This window comes from Ranitomeya imitator, chromosome 1, assembly GCF_032444005.1.
Source record: "Ranitomeya imitator isolate aRanImi1 chromosome 1, aRanImi1.pri, whole genome shotgun sequence".
NCBI lineage: Eukaryota > Metazoa > Chordata > Amphibia > Anura > Dendrobatidae > Ranitomeya > Ranitomeya imitator.
The window spans coordinates 448,201,407-448,219,214 of NC_091282.1; the positions used below are offsets into that span (position 1 = coordinate 448,201,407).

General features: G+C 44.2%; 1 protein-coding gene across 1 annotated transcript in view; it reads left to right on the forward strand.

Moving 5' to 3' along the window:
- Positions 1-17,808, forward strand: part of LOC138675793 (programmed cell death 1 ligand 2-like) — a 166,430-nt gene that overhangs the window by 90,221 nt on the left and 58,401 nt on the right. Inside the window, exon 5 of the mRNA XM_069764328.1 lies at positions 6,104-6,160. Within this exon, the coding sequence (XP_069620429.1) occupies positions 6,104-6,160 (57 nt within the window). The remainder of the gene's footprint in view (positions 1-6,103; positions 6,161-17,808) is intronic.

The window sequence follows — 17,808 nt, forward strand, 5'->3', positions numbered from 1 at the left end:
GTTGATGCCGGCTTGCTGCGAGCGCCACCCTGTGGTCGGCGCTCATAGCAAGCTTGTAACTCAGCAACATAGGAGCGATCTGATGATCGCTGCTATGTAGCAGAGCCGATCAGGCTATGCCAGCTTCTAGCCTCCCATGGAGGCTATTGAAGCATGGCAAAAGTTAAAAAAAATTTGAAAAAAATATATATAAAATTTTAAATCACCCCCGTTTCACCCCATTCAAAATAAAACAATAAAAAAATCAAACATACACATATTTGGTATCGCCAGATCTATCAATTAAAAAAAATGATTACCTGATCGCTAAACGGCGTAGCGAGAAAAAAATTCAAAACCCCAGAATTACGTTTTTTTGGTCGCCGCGGCATTGCATTAAAATGCAATAACGGGCAATCAAAAGAATGTATCTGCACAACAGTGGTATCATTAAAAACGTCAGCTCGGCACACAAAAAATAAGCCCTCACCTGACCCCAGATCACGAAAAATGGAGACGCTACGGGTATCGGAAAATGGCGCAATTATGTTTGGTGTCCATGAACTCGTAATGACGTGGAGAATCACAATGGCAGCTCAGTTTTAGCATTTAGTGAACCTAGCAAAAAGGCCAAACAAAAAACAAGTGTGGGATTGCACTTTTTTTGCAATTTCACCGCACTTGGAATTTTTTTCCCGTTTTCTAGTGGGCATGCGCTAGCGATGCGTCCGACATTGAATTCAATGGCAGCGTTCACAGACTACATTAACCCCTTCATGACCCAGCCTATTTTGACCTTAAAGACCTTGCCGTTTTTTGCAATTCTAACCAGTGTCCCTTTATGAGGTAATAACTCAGGAACGCTTCAACGGATCCTAGCGGTTCTGAGAATGTTTTTTCGTGACATATTGGGCTTCATGTTAGTGGTAAATTTTGGTCAATAAATTATGCGTTTATTTGTGATAAAAACAGAAATTTGGCGAAAATTTTGAAAATTTCGCAATTTTCACATTTTGAATTTTTATTCTGTTAAACCAGAGAGTTATGTGACACAAAATAGTTAATAAATAACATTTCCAACATGTTTACTTTACATCAGCACAATTTTGGAAACAAAAATTTTTTTTGCTAGGAAGTTATAAGGGTTAAAATTTGACCAGCGATTTCTCATTTTTACAACGAAATTTACAAAACCATTTTTTTAGGGACCATCTCACATTTGAAGTCAGTTTGAGGGGTCAATATGGCTGAAAATACCCAAAAGTGACACCATTCTAAAAACTGCACCCCTCAAGGTACTCAAAACCACATTCCAGAAGTTTATTAACCCTTCAGGTGCTTCACAGCAGCAGAAGCAACATGGAAGGAAAAAATGAACATTTAACTTTTTAGTCACAAAAATTATCTTTTAGCAACAATTTTTTTATTTTCCCAATGGTAAAAGGAGAAACTGAACCACGTAAGTTGTTGTCCAATTTGTCCTGAGTACGCTGATACCTCATATGTGGGGGTAAACCACTGTTTGGGCGCACGGCAGGGCTTGGAAGGGAAGGAGCGCCATTTGACTTTTTGAATCAAAAATTGGCCCCACTCTTTAGCGGACACCATGTCACGTTTGGAGAGCCCCCGTGTGCCTAAAAATTGGAGCTCCCCCACAAGTGACCCCATTTTGGAAACTAGACGCCCCAGGGAACTTATCTAGATGCATAGTGAGCACTTTGAACCCCCAGGTGCTTCACAAATTGATCCATAAAAATGAAAAAGTACTTTTTTTTTCACAAAAAAATTCTTTTAGCCTCAATTTTTTCATTTTCACATGGGCAACAGGCTAAAATGGATCCTAGAATTTGTTGGGCAATTTCTCCTGAGTACACCGATACCTCACATGTGGGGTTAAACCACTGTTTGGGCACATGGTAAGGCTCGGAAGGGAAGGAGCGCCATTTGACTTTTTGAATGAAAAATTATCTCCATCGTTAGCGGACACCATGTCGCGTTTGGAAAGCTCCTGTGTGCCTAAACATTGGCGCTCCCCCACAAGTTACCCCATTTTGGAAACTAGACCCCCCAAAGAACTTATTTAGATGCCTAGTGAGCACTTTAAACCCTCAGGTGCTTCACAAATTGATCTGTAAAAATGAAAAAGTACTTTTTTTTCACAAAAAAATTCTTTTCGCCTCAATTTTTTCATTATCACATGGGCAATAGGATAAAATGGATCATAAAATTTGTTGGGCAATTTCTCCCGAGTACGCCGATACCTCATATGTGGGGGTAAACCACTGTTTGGGCACTCGGCAGGGCTCGGAAGGGAAGGCGCGCCATTTGACTTTTTGAATGAAAAATTAGCTCCAATTGTTAGCGGACATCATGTCGCGTTTGGAGAGCCCCCGTGTGCCTAAACATTGGAGCTCCCCCACAAGTGACCCCATTTTGGAAACTAGACCCCCCAAGGAACTTATCTAGATGCATATTGAGCACTTTAAACCCCCAGGTGCTTCACAGAAGTTTATAACGCAGAGCCATGAAAATAAAAAATAATTTTTCTTTCCTCAAAAACTATTTTTTTAGCCTGGAATTTCCTATTTTGCCAAGGGTAATAGGAGAAATTGGACCCCAGTAATTGTTGCGCAGTTTGTCCTGAGTACACTGATACCCCATATGTGGGGGTAAACCACTGTTTGGGCACACGTCAGGGCTCGGAATTGAGGGAGCACCATTTGACTTTTTGAATACGAGATTGGCTGGAATCAATGGTGGCGCCATGTTGCGTTTGGAGACCCCTGATGTGCCTAAACAGTGGTAACCCCTCAATTCTACCTCCAACACTAACCCCAACACACCCCTAACTCTAATCCTAACTGTAGCCATAACACTAATCACAACCCTAACCCCAACACACCCCTAACCACAACCCTAACCCCAACACACCCCTAACCCTAACCACAACCCTAATTCCAACTGTAGCTATAACCCTAATCACAGCCCTAATCCTAACCCTAACCCCAACACATCCCTAACCCTAATCCCAACTGTAGCCATAACCCTAATCACAGCCCTAACCCTAACCCCAACACACCCCTAACCCTAATCCCAACTGTAGCCATAACCCTAATCACAACCCTAACCACAACACACCCCTAACCACAACCCTAATTCCAACCCTAACCCTAAGGTTATGTGCCCACGTTGCGGATTCGTGTGAGATTTTTCAGCATCATTTTTGAAAAATCCGCGGGTAAAAGGCACTGCGTTTTACCTGCGGATTTTCCGCGGATTTCCAGTGTTTTTTGTGCGGATTTCACCTGCGGATTCCTATTGAGGAACAGGTGTAAAACGCTGCGGAATCCGCACAAAGAATTGACATGCTGCGGAAAATACAACGCAGCGTTTCCGCGCGGTATTTTCCGCACCATGGGCACAGCGGATTTGGTTTCCATATGTTTACATGGTACTGTACACCTGATGGAACACTGCTGCGAATCCGCAGCGGCCAATCCACTGCGGATCCGCAGCCAAATCCGCACCGTGTGCACATGGCCTAATTCTAAAGGTATGTGCACACGCTGCGGAAAACGCTGCGGATCCGCAGCAGTTTCCCATGAGTTTACAGTTCAATGTAAACCTATGGGAAACAAAAATCGCTGTACACATGCTGCGGAAAAACTGCACGGAAACGCAGCGGTTTACATTCCGCAGCATGTCACTTCTTTGTGCGGATTCCGCAGCGGTTTTACAACTGCTCAAATAGAAAATCGCAGTTGTAAAACCGCAGTGAAATGCGCAGAAAAAACGCGGTAAATCCGCCATAAATCCGCAGCGGTTTAGCACTGCGGATTTATCAAATCCGCAGCGGAAAAATCCGCAGAGGACCAGAATACGTGTGCACATACCGAAACCCAAACCCTACCCCTAGCCTACCCCTAACCCTAACCCTAACCCTACCCCTAACCCTAACCCTACCCCTAACCCTAACCCTATTCTAACATTAGTGAAAAAAAAAAATTCTTTATTTTTTTTATTGTCCCTACCTATGGGGGTGACAAAGGGGGGGGGTCATTTATTATTTTTTTTTATTTTGATCGCTGAGATAGATTATATCTCAGTGATCAAAATGCACTTTGGAACGAATATGCCGGCCGGCAGATTCGGCGGGCGCACTGTGCATGCGCCCGCCATTTTGGAAGATGGCGGCGCCCGGGGAGAAGACGGACAGACCCCGGCAGGATCGGTAAGTATGATACGGTGGGGGGGAGCACGGGGGGGGGATCGGAGCATGGGGGGGTGAATCGGAGCGCGGGAGGGGTGGAACGGAGCACGGGGGGTAGAACGGAGCACGGGGTGGTGGAACGGAGCACGGGGGGTGGAACGGAGCACGGAGGGGGGTGGATTGGAGTGCAGGGGGGGTGATCGGAGCACGGGGGAGGGGTGATTGAAGCACGGGGGGAGCGGAGCACAGGACAGAGGGGAGCCGGAGCAGTGTACCGGCCAGATCGGAGGGCTGGGGGGGCGATCGGTGGAGTGGGCTGGGGGCACATTAGTATTTCCAGCCATGGCCGATGGTATTGCAGCATCGGCCATGGCTGGATTGTAATATTTCACCAGTTATAATAGGTGAAATATTACAAATCACTCTGATTGGCAGTTTCACTTTCAACAGCCAATCAGAGCGATCGTAGCCACGAGGGGGTGAAGCCACCCCCCTGGGCTAAACTACCACTCCCCCTGTCCCTGCAGATCGGGTGAAATGGGAGTTAACCCTTTCACCCGGCCTGCAGGGACGCGATCTTTTCATGACGCCACATAGGCGTCATGGGTCGGATTGGCACCGACTTTCATGACGCCTACGTGGCGTCAAAGGTCGGGAAGGGGTTAACACCGCGTTATGCTGCTGTGTCACGTAGTCCGTCTAACGTGCCATATAGACGCAGTGTGAACCCATGCTAAGGTGTATCTCCACTGCAACAGGGTCAATGGCAACCCATGGCAAGAGCAAAAGATACCACAGTCATTGTTAATCCAGAAGAAAATGGTGGGGTTCTTCTTGCACAAGTCTTACATTTTGGACATGGCAGTCTCATTTTCAACCCTCTTACAAAGCAATGTTGAACCCTCATGACACTAGCACCACCCCACAGCTTCTCTTATCTCCCTCAAATGAATTGTCATCAAATGGTGTTACTCACTGCTTCTATCACCACCCTATGCTGACGACTCATTTGTGGGCAGTGCTAGAAACTGTGGGGCAGCGTTGGTGTCAATCTGCTTTTATCTCCGTCCCTTGATGACGTCTTCTTTCACAGAGCTATGGCGGACAGCGTAGATAGAAGCAGTGTGTTGCCACTGTACTCTTATCTCCCTTATGTCCATCACCTGGAATTCAGGATATGTTCAGGGGGGACAGCTGCAGTGGAGATTGTGAAAATAGTGTGGTAACTGCAGCGTTGCTCTCTATTCCAAGAGGGGCAATGGACACTGCGGGGAGTGAGATGGACACTGCGGGGAGTGAGTGCCTTCTGTGATATCACATTTCACATATCACATTTGAATTTCTCTGAAATCAAACATCACAAAAAGATCAGTAAAAAAACACATCTAGTGATTAGGTAGATAGGGAACAGTGTTGGGTGTTGTGCAATAAAGCCACTTACAAAAGTGGTTAGGGCGTACAGATAAATAGTAGAAAATACATTTTAGGTGCCGTGCGATCCCTTTAAAGCTGTGGACCTATTAAAAAAGCCAAGCCAAGTCAATTTATACGTCAAGTTCTAACACAAAAATCCTTTTATAGCTTGCATCCTTTTTTGCACCAGTTTCATTTATAAGGTATATTGAATATATATAGATATATTGACAACATACCTCATGAAGCCTAGACAGAATATTGCATGTGATTTCTTATAAAATGTTAATGGGTTAGTACAGTTTTATGCAATGTGTTTACTGAAAGTTTCACAACACATGAGATCACACTTAAAGTGCAGACACCAAGGCTTCTATATCTGACAAAATAGAAATGAAAATGTGTGAATTATAACTATTGATACATATAATTCTACAGGGATTACAAGCATTGTTCTTATTTGTACTATAAATTAATGTATTGAAACTTTTTTACTTGCAGGACTCACAGACATTCTTAAAGATGGATTAAATTCTAACACATACCCACACAGGAATGGTAAGATTGCTAAAATATTCTCAGAATACAATTCTGTTTTCAACATGTTAGAAAGATTTTCCAGTTTTTCAAGTAACTATACTTCAGTTTAGTTACTATTAGTGGGTGTATTCAAAAAATCCTAAGGTGATTAGCGCCACATTCGCTTGGAGTTTATTTTCCCTTTGAACAAAAACGATAGAAATGTGAAATCTTCTCCAAATAAAAGAAACTCTCCCAGTTTTATACCTATTCAGTGCAGTTCAATGTGGGCTCCATTTGTTGCCCTACACACATACAAACGATAGTGAAGTTCTTGCCACACACGGGTAAGGACGTCTGGTGTAAAAGAGTCAATAACGTCTGTGATTCCTTGTTTTAAGTGATTAATGTCATTGATACGTTCAATGTACACATGTTGCTTCACATAACCCCAAAAGTAAAAGTCTAAGGGCGTCCGATCGAGGGGTCGTGGTCGCCATGGCTTGAAAGAACCCCTGCATATTCACCGCCAGGGGAATGTTCTATCCAGAAACTTACAAACAATGGTGGCGTAGTATGGAGGAGCGCTGTCCTGTTGAAAGATGACTCCTTCTGGAAATTGTGGCACTGCATACAATTCCAATATGTCAAGATACATGTTTACCATCACAGACCGCTCCACGGAAAAAAATGGGCCTATCATGGGGTTTCTCCACCAAACTGACGATTTCCTTCAACTGCTTATCCCTATTCTTGTGTGGCGGCGCTTCATTATAAACGTGCCGATATTCACGTAGCACTTTGGTCATGGATTCGAATTTAGTGAGCCACAGAACACACTGAACTTTCCTCTGTACCTTCCACATCTCGACTGGCATGGAGAACCACACAGCTGGCATAAGCTTGTGGTTGCATGATGTTACAGACCTGGCAGTGTATTAATCAGAGTTCAGTTTATCAGGGGTTAATCTGACTGGGGGCTCAGCAACAGCTTAAATGAGTTTGTGTTGTTTGATTGGTTCATGTTATCTCTCCTCATGAACAGTTCTGTTATGATTGGGTCAAAGAAAGGGCACCAAAATGTAAACTATAAATAGATCCTGTGACTGGTCAAAAGTGCACCATGACTTTACAGACACACTGTATGTCCTCCATCCTGGTATATATGTCCCTCATCCTGATATATATATATATATATATATATATATATCTATATCTATATCTATATACATAATTGTCTAAGGGGTACTTCCGTCTGTCTGTCTGTCCTTCTGTAATGGTTATTCGTTCGCTGATTGGTCTCGGCAGCTGCCTGTCATGGCTGCCGCGACCAATCAGTAACGGCCACAGTCCGATTAGTCCCTCCCTACTCCAGTCCCCTGCACTCACTGCCCAGCGCCCGCTCCGTAATCCCCTCCACTCACCGCTCACACAGGGTTAATGGCAGCGGTAACGGCCCGCGGTGTACCGCACTCCGTTACCGCTGCTATTAACCCTGTGTGACCAAGTTTTATACTATTGACGCGGCCTATGCAGCGCCAAAAGTAAAAACATCTAATGTTAAAAATAATTTAAAAAAATAAAAAACGATTATATACTCACCTACGCCGTCTTTCCTGCTCCTCGCGATGCAACCGCCACGTTCCGTTGGCACAGATGGTCTGGCAGAAGGACCTGCCGTGACGTCACGGTCATGTGACTGCAACGTCATCACAGGGCCTGCGCGACCAGGACCTGCCGTGACGTCACGGTCATGTGACCGCAATGTCATCACAGGCCCTGCGCGCCTGTGCGAGCAGGCTGGGACCGGAAGCTGCCGCCTGTACCTCGCACAGCCGACAGAACTACCAACTATGGTGAGTATGTTAGAACTACAAGGGGCCCTCGGATTGGAAGGTGAGTATGTTTATTTTTTAACCGGTGACATACGTGGCTAGGCAATATACTATGTGGCTGGGCAATATACTACGTGGCTCTGTGCTGTAGACTACATCGCTGTGCAATATACTGCGTGGCTCTGTGCTGTATGCTACGTCACTGGGCAATCTACTACGTGGCTGGGCAATATACTACATGACTGGGCAATATACTACATCGCTGGGCAATATACTACGTAACTGGCCAATATACTACGTGACTGGGCAATATACTACGTGACTGGACAATATACTACGTCACTGGCCAATATACTACGTGGCTGTGCTGTATACTACGTGACTGGGCAATATACTACGTGACTGGGCAATATACTACGTGGCTGGGCAATATACTACGTCGCTGGGCAATATACTATGCGGACATGCACATTCAAGAATACCCGATGCGTTAGAATCGGGCAATCATCTAGTATATATATATATATATATATATATATATATGGATCGCCCCCACGTAAGGGCAATGGGGTACTCGGTACCGGGTCCTTCAGTTCCCTCAGCGAGGATGTCACAGTGGCCCGACCCGGACCGTGGCCCTATGAGGGGCGCCCAATAAAAGGCAGAGTTCGTAGATAACGGTAGTGTTCGTGACGCCACTTGTGGTATTTGGTCAGAGTGACCGACGCTGCTCAGGGGTCCGCTGGGGTGATGTTATGGCAGCTAGATGGTGTACCTTCCCACAGGTGAAGTATTTCCCCAGGGCTTCCCAGAAGTGTAGATGATGATGGTGGATGATGTAAGGCGCGGCGAATAACGAGGACACAATGGGTGCAGTCTCTTTACCTTTACTGAAGGCTTCAGCATCCACAGTCCAGAGTGCCGGATGACAGGGTAGGCAGGGTCCGGCCGGTCTGATGGCAATTCTAGTGTCCCCTTATCCAGGGGGAAATCAGTAGCCCCCCTGCTGAGCAACTCGGTAAGGTCCTCACAACTTTTGTGGATGCTATGTCTTTCTCTCTCTCTGTCCCCCAGATGGATTGGACAAACCCGTATGACGGTGATGGCCTGAGGCTATTTTATAGGGACCCTAGCGACGCCCCTCCTCCACAATTGCCACCGTGTCTGCTTAGGTGTTTAGGTCAAACAGCCAACTTGGAATTGACTGCCCTGCCGGTCTCTGAAGTAAAGCGTAGAGTCTATTACTCTCTCGGTGTTCCGGCCGGAGGCAGCCTCTCTTAGGACAGGACTCCTTCTGGTTTTTGTTCTCCTTTTGCTGTGACTTCGTGGCTCCCTCCCTACAACACAATTCCTTTTGTGTCCTTTCTTGGGATGCTGCCGCATGGGTTGCAGGCGCAGCTCCGTATACTTTCTGTCCTCCTCAGACCGCAGTCTGGATCTGACTGGAGATCACTCCAGCCAGCTCGACCTGGAGACCTTTCCTCGTCGGTCTCCAGCCAGGAACTCCCTTCTCCTCGTTCTGACTAACTTCCTAACCAACCCACCAGTTTTACCCTATGTAGGGAGTGGCCTAGTAGATAGAACCCTTAGCTTCCCCTGGTGGACTGGAGTGTGAAGTGTGTTGTGTGTTTTGTGATACCTGGCAAGGTGAACTCCTTTGGTGCCATCAGACGTAACATCACTCCCCCCTGGTGGAAGAACGACATTACTGCAACAACCAGGACTCTGGGGCGCTGCATATACACTGCTCAAAAAATTAAAGGGAACACTAAAATACTACATCCTAGATATCGCTGAATGAAATGTTCCATTTGCAAATGTTTATTCATTGCATAGTGGAATGTGTTCAGAACAATAAAACATAACAATTATCAATGTAAATCAAAATGAATATCCCATGGAGGTCTGGATTTGGAATGATACTCAAAATCAAAGTGGAAAATCAAATTACAGGCTGGTTCAACTTCAGTGGAAATGCCCCATTACAAGGAAAAGATGCTCAGTATTGTGTGTGGCTTTCACGTGCCTGTATGACCTCCCTACTGTACTACGCCTGGGCATGCTCCAGATGAGGCGGCATATGGTCTTCTGAGGGATCTGCTTTCAGACTTGGACTAAAGCATCCGCCAACTCCTGGACAATCTGTGGTGCAATGTGACGTTGGTGGATGGAGCGAGACAGATGTGCTCAATCAGATTGCGGTATGGGAAACGGGCGTTCCAATCCATAGCTTCAATGTCTTCATCTTGCAGAAACTGCTGACACACTCCAGCCACATGAGGTCTGGCATTGTCCTGCATTAGGAGGAACCCAGGGCCAACCGCACCACATATGGTCTCACAAGGCGTCTGAGGATCTCATCTCGGTACCTAATGGCAGTCAGGCTACCTCTGGTGAGCACATGGAGGGCTGTGCGGCCCTCCAAAGAAATGCCACCCCACACCATTACTGACCCACTGCCAAACCGGTCATGCTGAAGAATGTTGCAGGCAGCAGATCACTCTCCACGGCGTCTCCAGACTCTGTCACGTCAGTCACATGTGATCAGTGTGAACCTGCTTTCATCTGTGAAGAGCACATGGCGCCAGTGGAGAATTTGCCAATCCTGGTGATCTGTGGCAAATGCCAAGCGTCCTGCACAGTGTTGGGCTGTGAGCACAACCCCCATCTGTGGACACCGGGCACTCAGACCATCCTCATGGAGTAGGTTTCTAACCGTTTGTGCAGTCACATGCACATTTGTGGCCTGCTGGAGAACATTTTGCAGGGCTCTGGCAGTGATCTGGCAGTGCTCCTCCTGTTCCTCCTTGCACAAAGGCAGAGGTAGCCGTCCTGCTGCTGGGTTGCTGTCCTATTACTGCCCCCTCCACATCTTCTGGTGTACTGGCCTGTCTTCTGGTAGCGCCTACACAAGTATAATCACATAATAAACCATTATTACAACATCTACAGAATCAGCCATGTTATAGCTAACATTTACCTGTGTTATCAGGAAGGGATGCAGGGTATGAAGTGATCCTGACACACCCTTAAATTTCTTCGGGTCAGGAACTTTAGGCTTTCTGGCTGGTTTGGAAACTTCAAAGGACTCATCTTCTGAAGCCATGCATTCAACTTTGCCATCTTGTCATGAGTATCTGCCACAATGGGTGCTACATTGGGAGTATGCAAGGAAAAAAGAAAGAAGTCAGCTCACCACTCAGAAGACTCCCCGCAAGGAAACTTGCAGACTGTGAAATAATGGAAAATCTAGCTTGTCTGTCTTCAGTAAAAAAATTAATTTTTTGTTGGTAATCCATAAGAATGAGAACAATGTGCATGGGGTTAAAAGAATGTGCAGAGAAAGCAAACGCATTTCTGATTGTAATCCTAATTTATTGCATATAATAATCACAAAATCTGTTACTTTTATGTCATATCCTGGTGGATCATGTGACTGGAAACCTCCAATCCCATATCAGCCTTATTACAAGTTCTTAAATTACACATTTTCTACATACAAATATATGAAGCCATAGACATAGTATGATATAACATTAGTATAATTATTATAATATTATTAAATTAATTGCAATAGTACTTTTGTCAGCTGTTTAATCACTTGCAAATCAAAAACCCGTATTGGAAGACATTTACCTGATGCAGCTAACATATTGAGTACAAAATGTTTAGCAGCCTCTAGACACTTTAGCCTTAAACATGATGGTGAAAACAAAAACTGGAGGAGGGGATCTTCATAGAATTCTCTTGAATTATGAAACTTGATGGATCTTTTAATGAAGTACTAGGGAATTTCATTTTTTACTGAAGACGGACACGCTGGATTTTCCATTATTTCACAGGCTATCTACTGAAGCACTGCAGGTTTCCTTGACGCATGATGTGGTCATGGTTGGAGATTCTCAAGGAATGAGATCTGAATCAGTCATTCCTAGGTCAGCTTATATACCATCTTGCCTCACTGACTTATATTGGATGCTATATTTGACTGTTAAGTTGCCTAATATGGTAACAGCTGCTATAATAGTGACTTCTACCATATTAGAAGAACACTAGTAACGTGTGGAATATGTATTTTAGTTACAGTGCCTTGCGAAAGTATTCGGCTCCCTGGAACTTTTCAACCTTTTCCGACATATCGTGCTTCAAACATAAAGATGCCAAATGTAAATTTTTGGTGAAGAATCAACAAGTGGAACATAATTGTGAAGTTGAACAAAATTTCTTGGTTATTTTACATTTTTGTGGAAATTCAAAAACTGAAAAGTGGGGCGTGCAATATTATTCGGCCCCTTTAACGTAATACTTTGTTGCGCCAGCTTTTGCTGCGATTACAGCTACAAGTCACTTGCGGTATGTCTTGATCAGTTTTGTACATCGAGAGACTGAAATTCTTGCCCATTCTTCCTTGGCAAACCGCTCGAGCTCAGTGAGGTTTGATGGAGATCGTTTGTGAATAGCAGTTTTCAGCTCTTTCCACAGATTCTCGATTGGATTGAGGGCTGGACTTTGACTTGGCCATTCTAACACCTGGATACGTTTATTTGTGAACCATTCCATTGTAGATTGAAAACTACATCTCTCAATGAATTTATCTAGAGGTGTGGTGAGCATCTTGATCCCACAAGTGCTTCACGGAATTTGAAAACATTGGACCGTGAAAATTAAAAATTATGTTTTTTCCCCCAAAATGTTGCTTTAGCCCCAAATTTTTCATTTTCTTAAGAGTATCCTGAGAAAATGGACCATCCAATTTGTTGTGCAATTTTTCTTGAGTACTCCAATCCCCCACATGTTGGGGAAAACAACTTTTTGTGCACATGGGAGAGGTCCTAAAGAAAGGAGTGCAATTTGGAAAACAGACTTTGCTTGTATGGTTTGCGGGCACCATGTCGCATTTGTAGAGCCATTGTACTGCCAGAGGAGCAGTAACCACCCACACACAAAATTACCCTATTTTGGAAACTACATCCTTCAAGGAATTTATATAGGAGTGTGGTAAGCATATTGACCTCACAGATGCTTCACAGAATGTTATATCATGGGACATGAAAATGATAAAATATGGTTTTTTTACACTAGAATGTTGTTTTTGTCCCCAATTTTTTATTTTTACAGATAATAATAGGGGGAAATTGACCCAAACATTTATAAAGCAATATCTTCCGAATTCAGCATTACTTTATATGTGGTCATACACTTTTCTTTGGGCGTATGGCAGGGCTCAGAAGACAGCGCACACCACTTGGGTTTTAGGAAGCAGAGTTTCCTGGAGTTGTTTATGGGCATCATTTGCAGAGCCCCTAAGCTTCCAAAACAGAAGAAATCCCCCAATATTGACACTGGTTTGCAAATTACACTCAGGAAAATCATCTAGGTGACTATTTTGACCCCACTGGGGCTTCTCCAGAAATTAATGTGCAATTGATATTGCAGATTGAAAATTGCAAATATGTCATTTTAGTGCCCAATACATAGCGCCCGGCTTATGCTTTTGGATAAATGTGCTGCATAGATTGTTAGAAGAATTGTTCGGGACCTCAGAATTGACAACTCATCTCAATAACAGATTTGTGGGGGTCTCACACTCTCATGATCAGCCTAAACTGCTCTGGCAGCTGCCCGAAATGAGGCTAGGTCTACACTGGGCAGCACGGTGGCGCAGTGGTTAGCACAGCAGCCTTGCAGCGCTGGAGTCCTGGGTTCAAACCCCACCAAGGACAACATCTGCAAAGAGTTTGTATGTTCTCTCCGTGTTTGCGTGGGTTTCCTCCGGGTACTCCGGTTTCCTCCCACATTCCAAAGATATACTGATAGGGAATTTAGATTGTGAGCCCCATCGGGGACAGTGATGATAATGTGTGCAACCTGTAAAGCGCTGCGGAATATGTTAGCGCTATATAAAGATTATTATTATTATTATTATTACACTGCAATTGTGGACACTGTTGTGTGCATAAGTTCGGGAGGTATGCACCTATCAGGGTGCACTGCCAGGATGTATACCGAAGCATCTGGCCATCATAGGGACCCACTGTAAAGAGCCGTATATCACATGGTATACATCTCTTTGCTGTATCTCCCTTTATTAAAAAGTGCAATCTTCTGCACTTTCCTATACAGTTACATAAGTTCATGCCGGCCAGACGGAATCTGAAAGAACACACTTTTAGTGTGCATCTGGTCAATGGTCGGCCATGGTGACGCTACAGTATATGTCTGAAAAAGTTTTCAGACATATACTGTAGGCTAGGGGGACGGGCACAGTGCACCTAGTCTAAGCATTAAACAGGCTATATACAGCAATGTCCTGCATTGCTTGGTGGCCGCTGCCTGAATACTTCAGTATATTCATTTCAATGGGAGATAAAGCTCAGTTCTCGCCTACTAAGCAACATGCGGGGCTTCTGAGTTCCACCCGTAGATCGCTTAGCTCCGGCCGCTGTCAGAGCAATTTTCAGATAATAGGTTGCTGTGCTGGCATTCTGTCTCAAATTGAAGAACTGTTAAACAGACTGAGTAGATCTAGAGCAGAGGTCCCCAACTCCAGTCCTCAAGGCCCACCAACAGGTCATGTTTTCAGGATTTCCTTAGTCTTGCCCAGGTAATAATTGCATCACCTGTGCAATGCAAAGGAAATCCTGAAAACATGACCTGTTGGTGGGCCTTGAGGACTGGAGTTGGGGACCTCTGATCTAGAGAACCTCTTTAAGTGCGTTCTCCCCTCTGCAGCAGTGCCATACATGTTCATGTTAAGTGGAGTTTGGACATGCTAGGGGGCTCAGAAGAGGGGGCTAGTTGGCTTTCCGAGCTTGGGTTTTACTGGATTGTTTTTTGGGAGCCATGTCACTTTTCCAACACCTTTGACTTACTAGGAACATGGACAATTTTATTTTTCCATTGACCAATAAAAGCTTGTTTTTTGCATGATGAGATGAAGTTTTTATTGGTGTCATTTGGGGGTATATATAATTTTTTATTTGACTTTTCTTACAATTTTTCACAGAATGAACAAATGAAAAGCAATTCAGGGATTGATTAAATTTTTTGCAAGCTATTTTATACTTTTCATTGTGTGGTAAACATAAGTTGATTTTATTCTTCAGGTCAGTACAACTACAGCGACGCCAGGGTTATAAATAATTTACATCATTTGCTATTTTTGAATGCTAAATATTCTGAAACCTATAACATTTTTATTTTTTGGCTGAACGAGCTGTGTGGGCGGCTTGTTTTTTTTTTTAGGGATGAGTTGACGTTTTTATTTGTAGCATTTTGGACTACATTACTTTTTTATTTTTTAAAATTTTTTGGGTGGAAGAGAGAACAAAAAACAGAAATTCATGAATTGCTTTTATCCTTTTTTTTTCACGCCATTCACCATGTGGCAAAAGTGATCTGGAAACTTTATTCTTTGGGTCATAAAGATCACAGTGATACCAGATTCATATAGGTTTATTACGTTTTGCTTCTTAACCCCTTTCTAACATTAGACGTACTATCCCGTCAAGGTGGTATGGGCCCGTATGACCACCAACGGGATAGTATGTCTAATGCGAACAGCCCCGCTCATGGGGGGAGCGCAGCCAGGTGTTAGCTTACTATCGCAGCTGACATCCGGCACTATGTGCCAGGAGCGGTCACGGACCTCTTCTGGCACATTAACCCTCGGAACCCTGCGATCATCGGCAGCATAGGGAAGCATAGCGCAGGGAGGGGGCTCCCTGCGTGCTTACCTGAGACCCTCGGAGCAACGCGATTGCTCCGAGGGTCTCCTACCTCCTCCTCCCTGCAGGCCAGGATCCAAAATGGCCACGGGGGGCCTTCCGGGTGCTGCAGAGAGGTGACTTTCAAGTGCTTGCTTAGAGGGGATCTGTCACTATAATGTGATGTCCCCCCTGGGGCAATGTAAAAAAGTAAAAAAAATAATATTTACGTGTGTAAAAAAAAAAAAAAAAACCTAAATAAAGAAAAAAAATATTGTTCCAATAAATACATTTCTTTATCTAAATAAAAAAACAATAAAAGTACACATATTTAGTATCGCCGCGTCCGTAACAACCCGACCTATAAAACTGTCCCACTAGTTAACCCCTTCAGTGAACACCGTAAAAAAAAAACAACGCTTTACTATCATGCCGCCAAACAAAGAGTGGAATAACACGCAATCAAAAAGACGGATATAAATAACCATGGTGCCACTGAAAACGTCATCTTGTCCCGCAAAAAATGAGCCACCATACAGCGTCATCAAAGAAAAAATAAAAAAGTTATAGTCCTCAGAATAAAGCGATGCAAAAATAATAATTTTTTATATAAAAGTTTTTATTGTATAAAAGCGCCAAAACATTAAAAAAGATATAAATGAGGTATCACTGTAATAGTTCTGACCCGAAGAATAAAACTGTTTTATCAATTTTACCAAATGTGGAACGGTATAAGCACCCCCCAAAACAAATTCATGAATAGCTGGTTTTTGTTCATTCTACATCACAAAAATCGGAATAGAAAGCGATCAAAAAATGTCACGTGCCCGAAAATGGTACCAATCAAAACATCAACTCGCCCCGCAAAAAACAAGACCACACATAACTGTGGACCAAAACATGGAAAAATTATAGCTCTCTAAATGTGGAGATGCAAAAACTATTTTTTGCAATAAAAAGTGTCTTTTAGTGTGTGACGGCTGCTGTTATGATTAGGTAATTCAGAACCACAATGGACCTTGAAGTTCAGAGCACACAAAGTGACCTGACAATAACCAAAAGACATAGGACGAGCTCTGAGACGTGGGAACTCTGCTGACCGCAATCCCTAATCCTATCCAACCACATTAGAGGCAGCTGTGGATTGTTGCCTATGCAACTCGGCACAGCCTGAGAAACTAGCTAGGCCTAAGATAGAAAAATAAGCCTACCTTGCCTCAGAGAAATACCCCAAAGGAAAAGGCAGCCCCCCACATATAATGACTGTGAGTAGAGATGAAAATACAAACGCAGAGATGAAATAGATTTAGCAAAGTGAGGCCCAACTTACTGAACAGACCGAAGATAGGAAAGATAACTTTGCGGTCAACACAAAACCCTACAAACAACCACGCAGAGGGGGTAAAAAGACCCTCCGCACCGACTAACGGTACGGAGGTACTCCCTCTGCGTCCCAGAGCTTCCAGCAAGCCAGAAAAACCAATTAAGCAAGCTGGACAGAAAAAATAGCAAACAAAATAACACAAGCAAAACTTAGCTTATGCAGAGCAGACAGGCCACAGGAACGATCCAGGAGGAAGCAAGACCAATACTAGAACATTGACTGAAGGCCAGGAGCAAAGCACTAGGTAGAGTTAAATAGAGCAGCACCTAACGACTTCACCACATCACCTGAGGAAGGAAACTCAGAAGCCGCAGTACCACTCACATCCACCAACGGAAGCTCATAGACAGAATCAGCCGAAGTACCACTTGTGACCACAGGAGGGAGCTCTGCTACAGAATTCATAACAGTACCCCCCCCTTGAGGAGGGGTCACCGAACCTTCACCAGAGCCCCCAGGCCGACCAGGATGAGCCATATGAAAGGCACGAACAAGATCGGCAGCATGGACATCAGAGGCAAAGACCCAGGAATTATCTTCCTGACCATAACCCTTCCACTTAACCAGATACTGGAGTTTCCGTCTCGAAACACGAGAATCCAAAATCTTCTCCACAATATACTCCAACTCCCCCTCCACCAAAACCGGGGCAGGAGGATCAACAGATGGAACCATAGGTGCCACGTATCTCCGCAACAATGACCTATGGAATACGTTATGGATGGAAAAAGAATCTGGAAGGGTCAAACGAAAAGACACAGG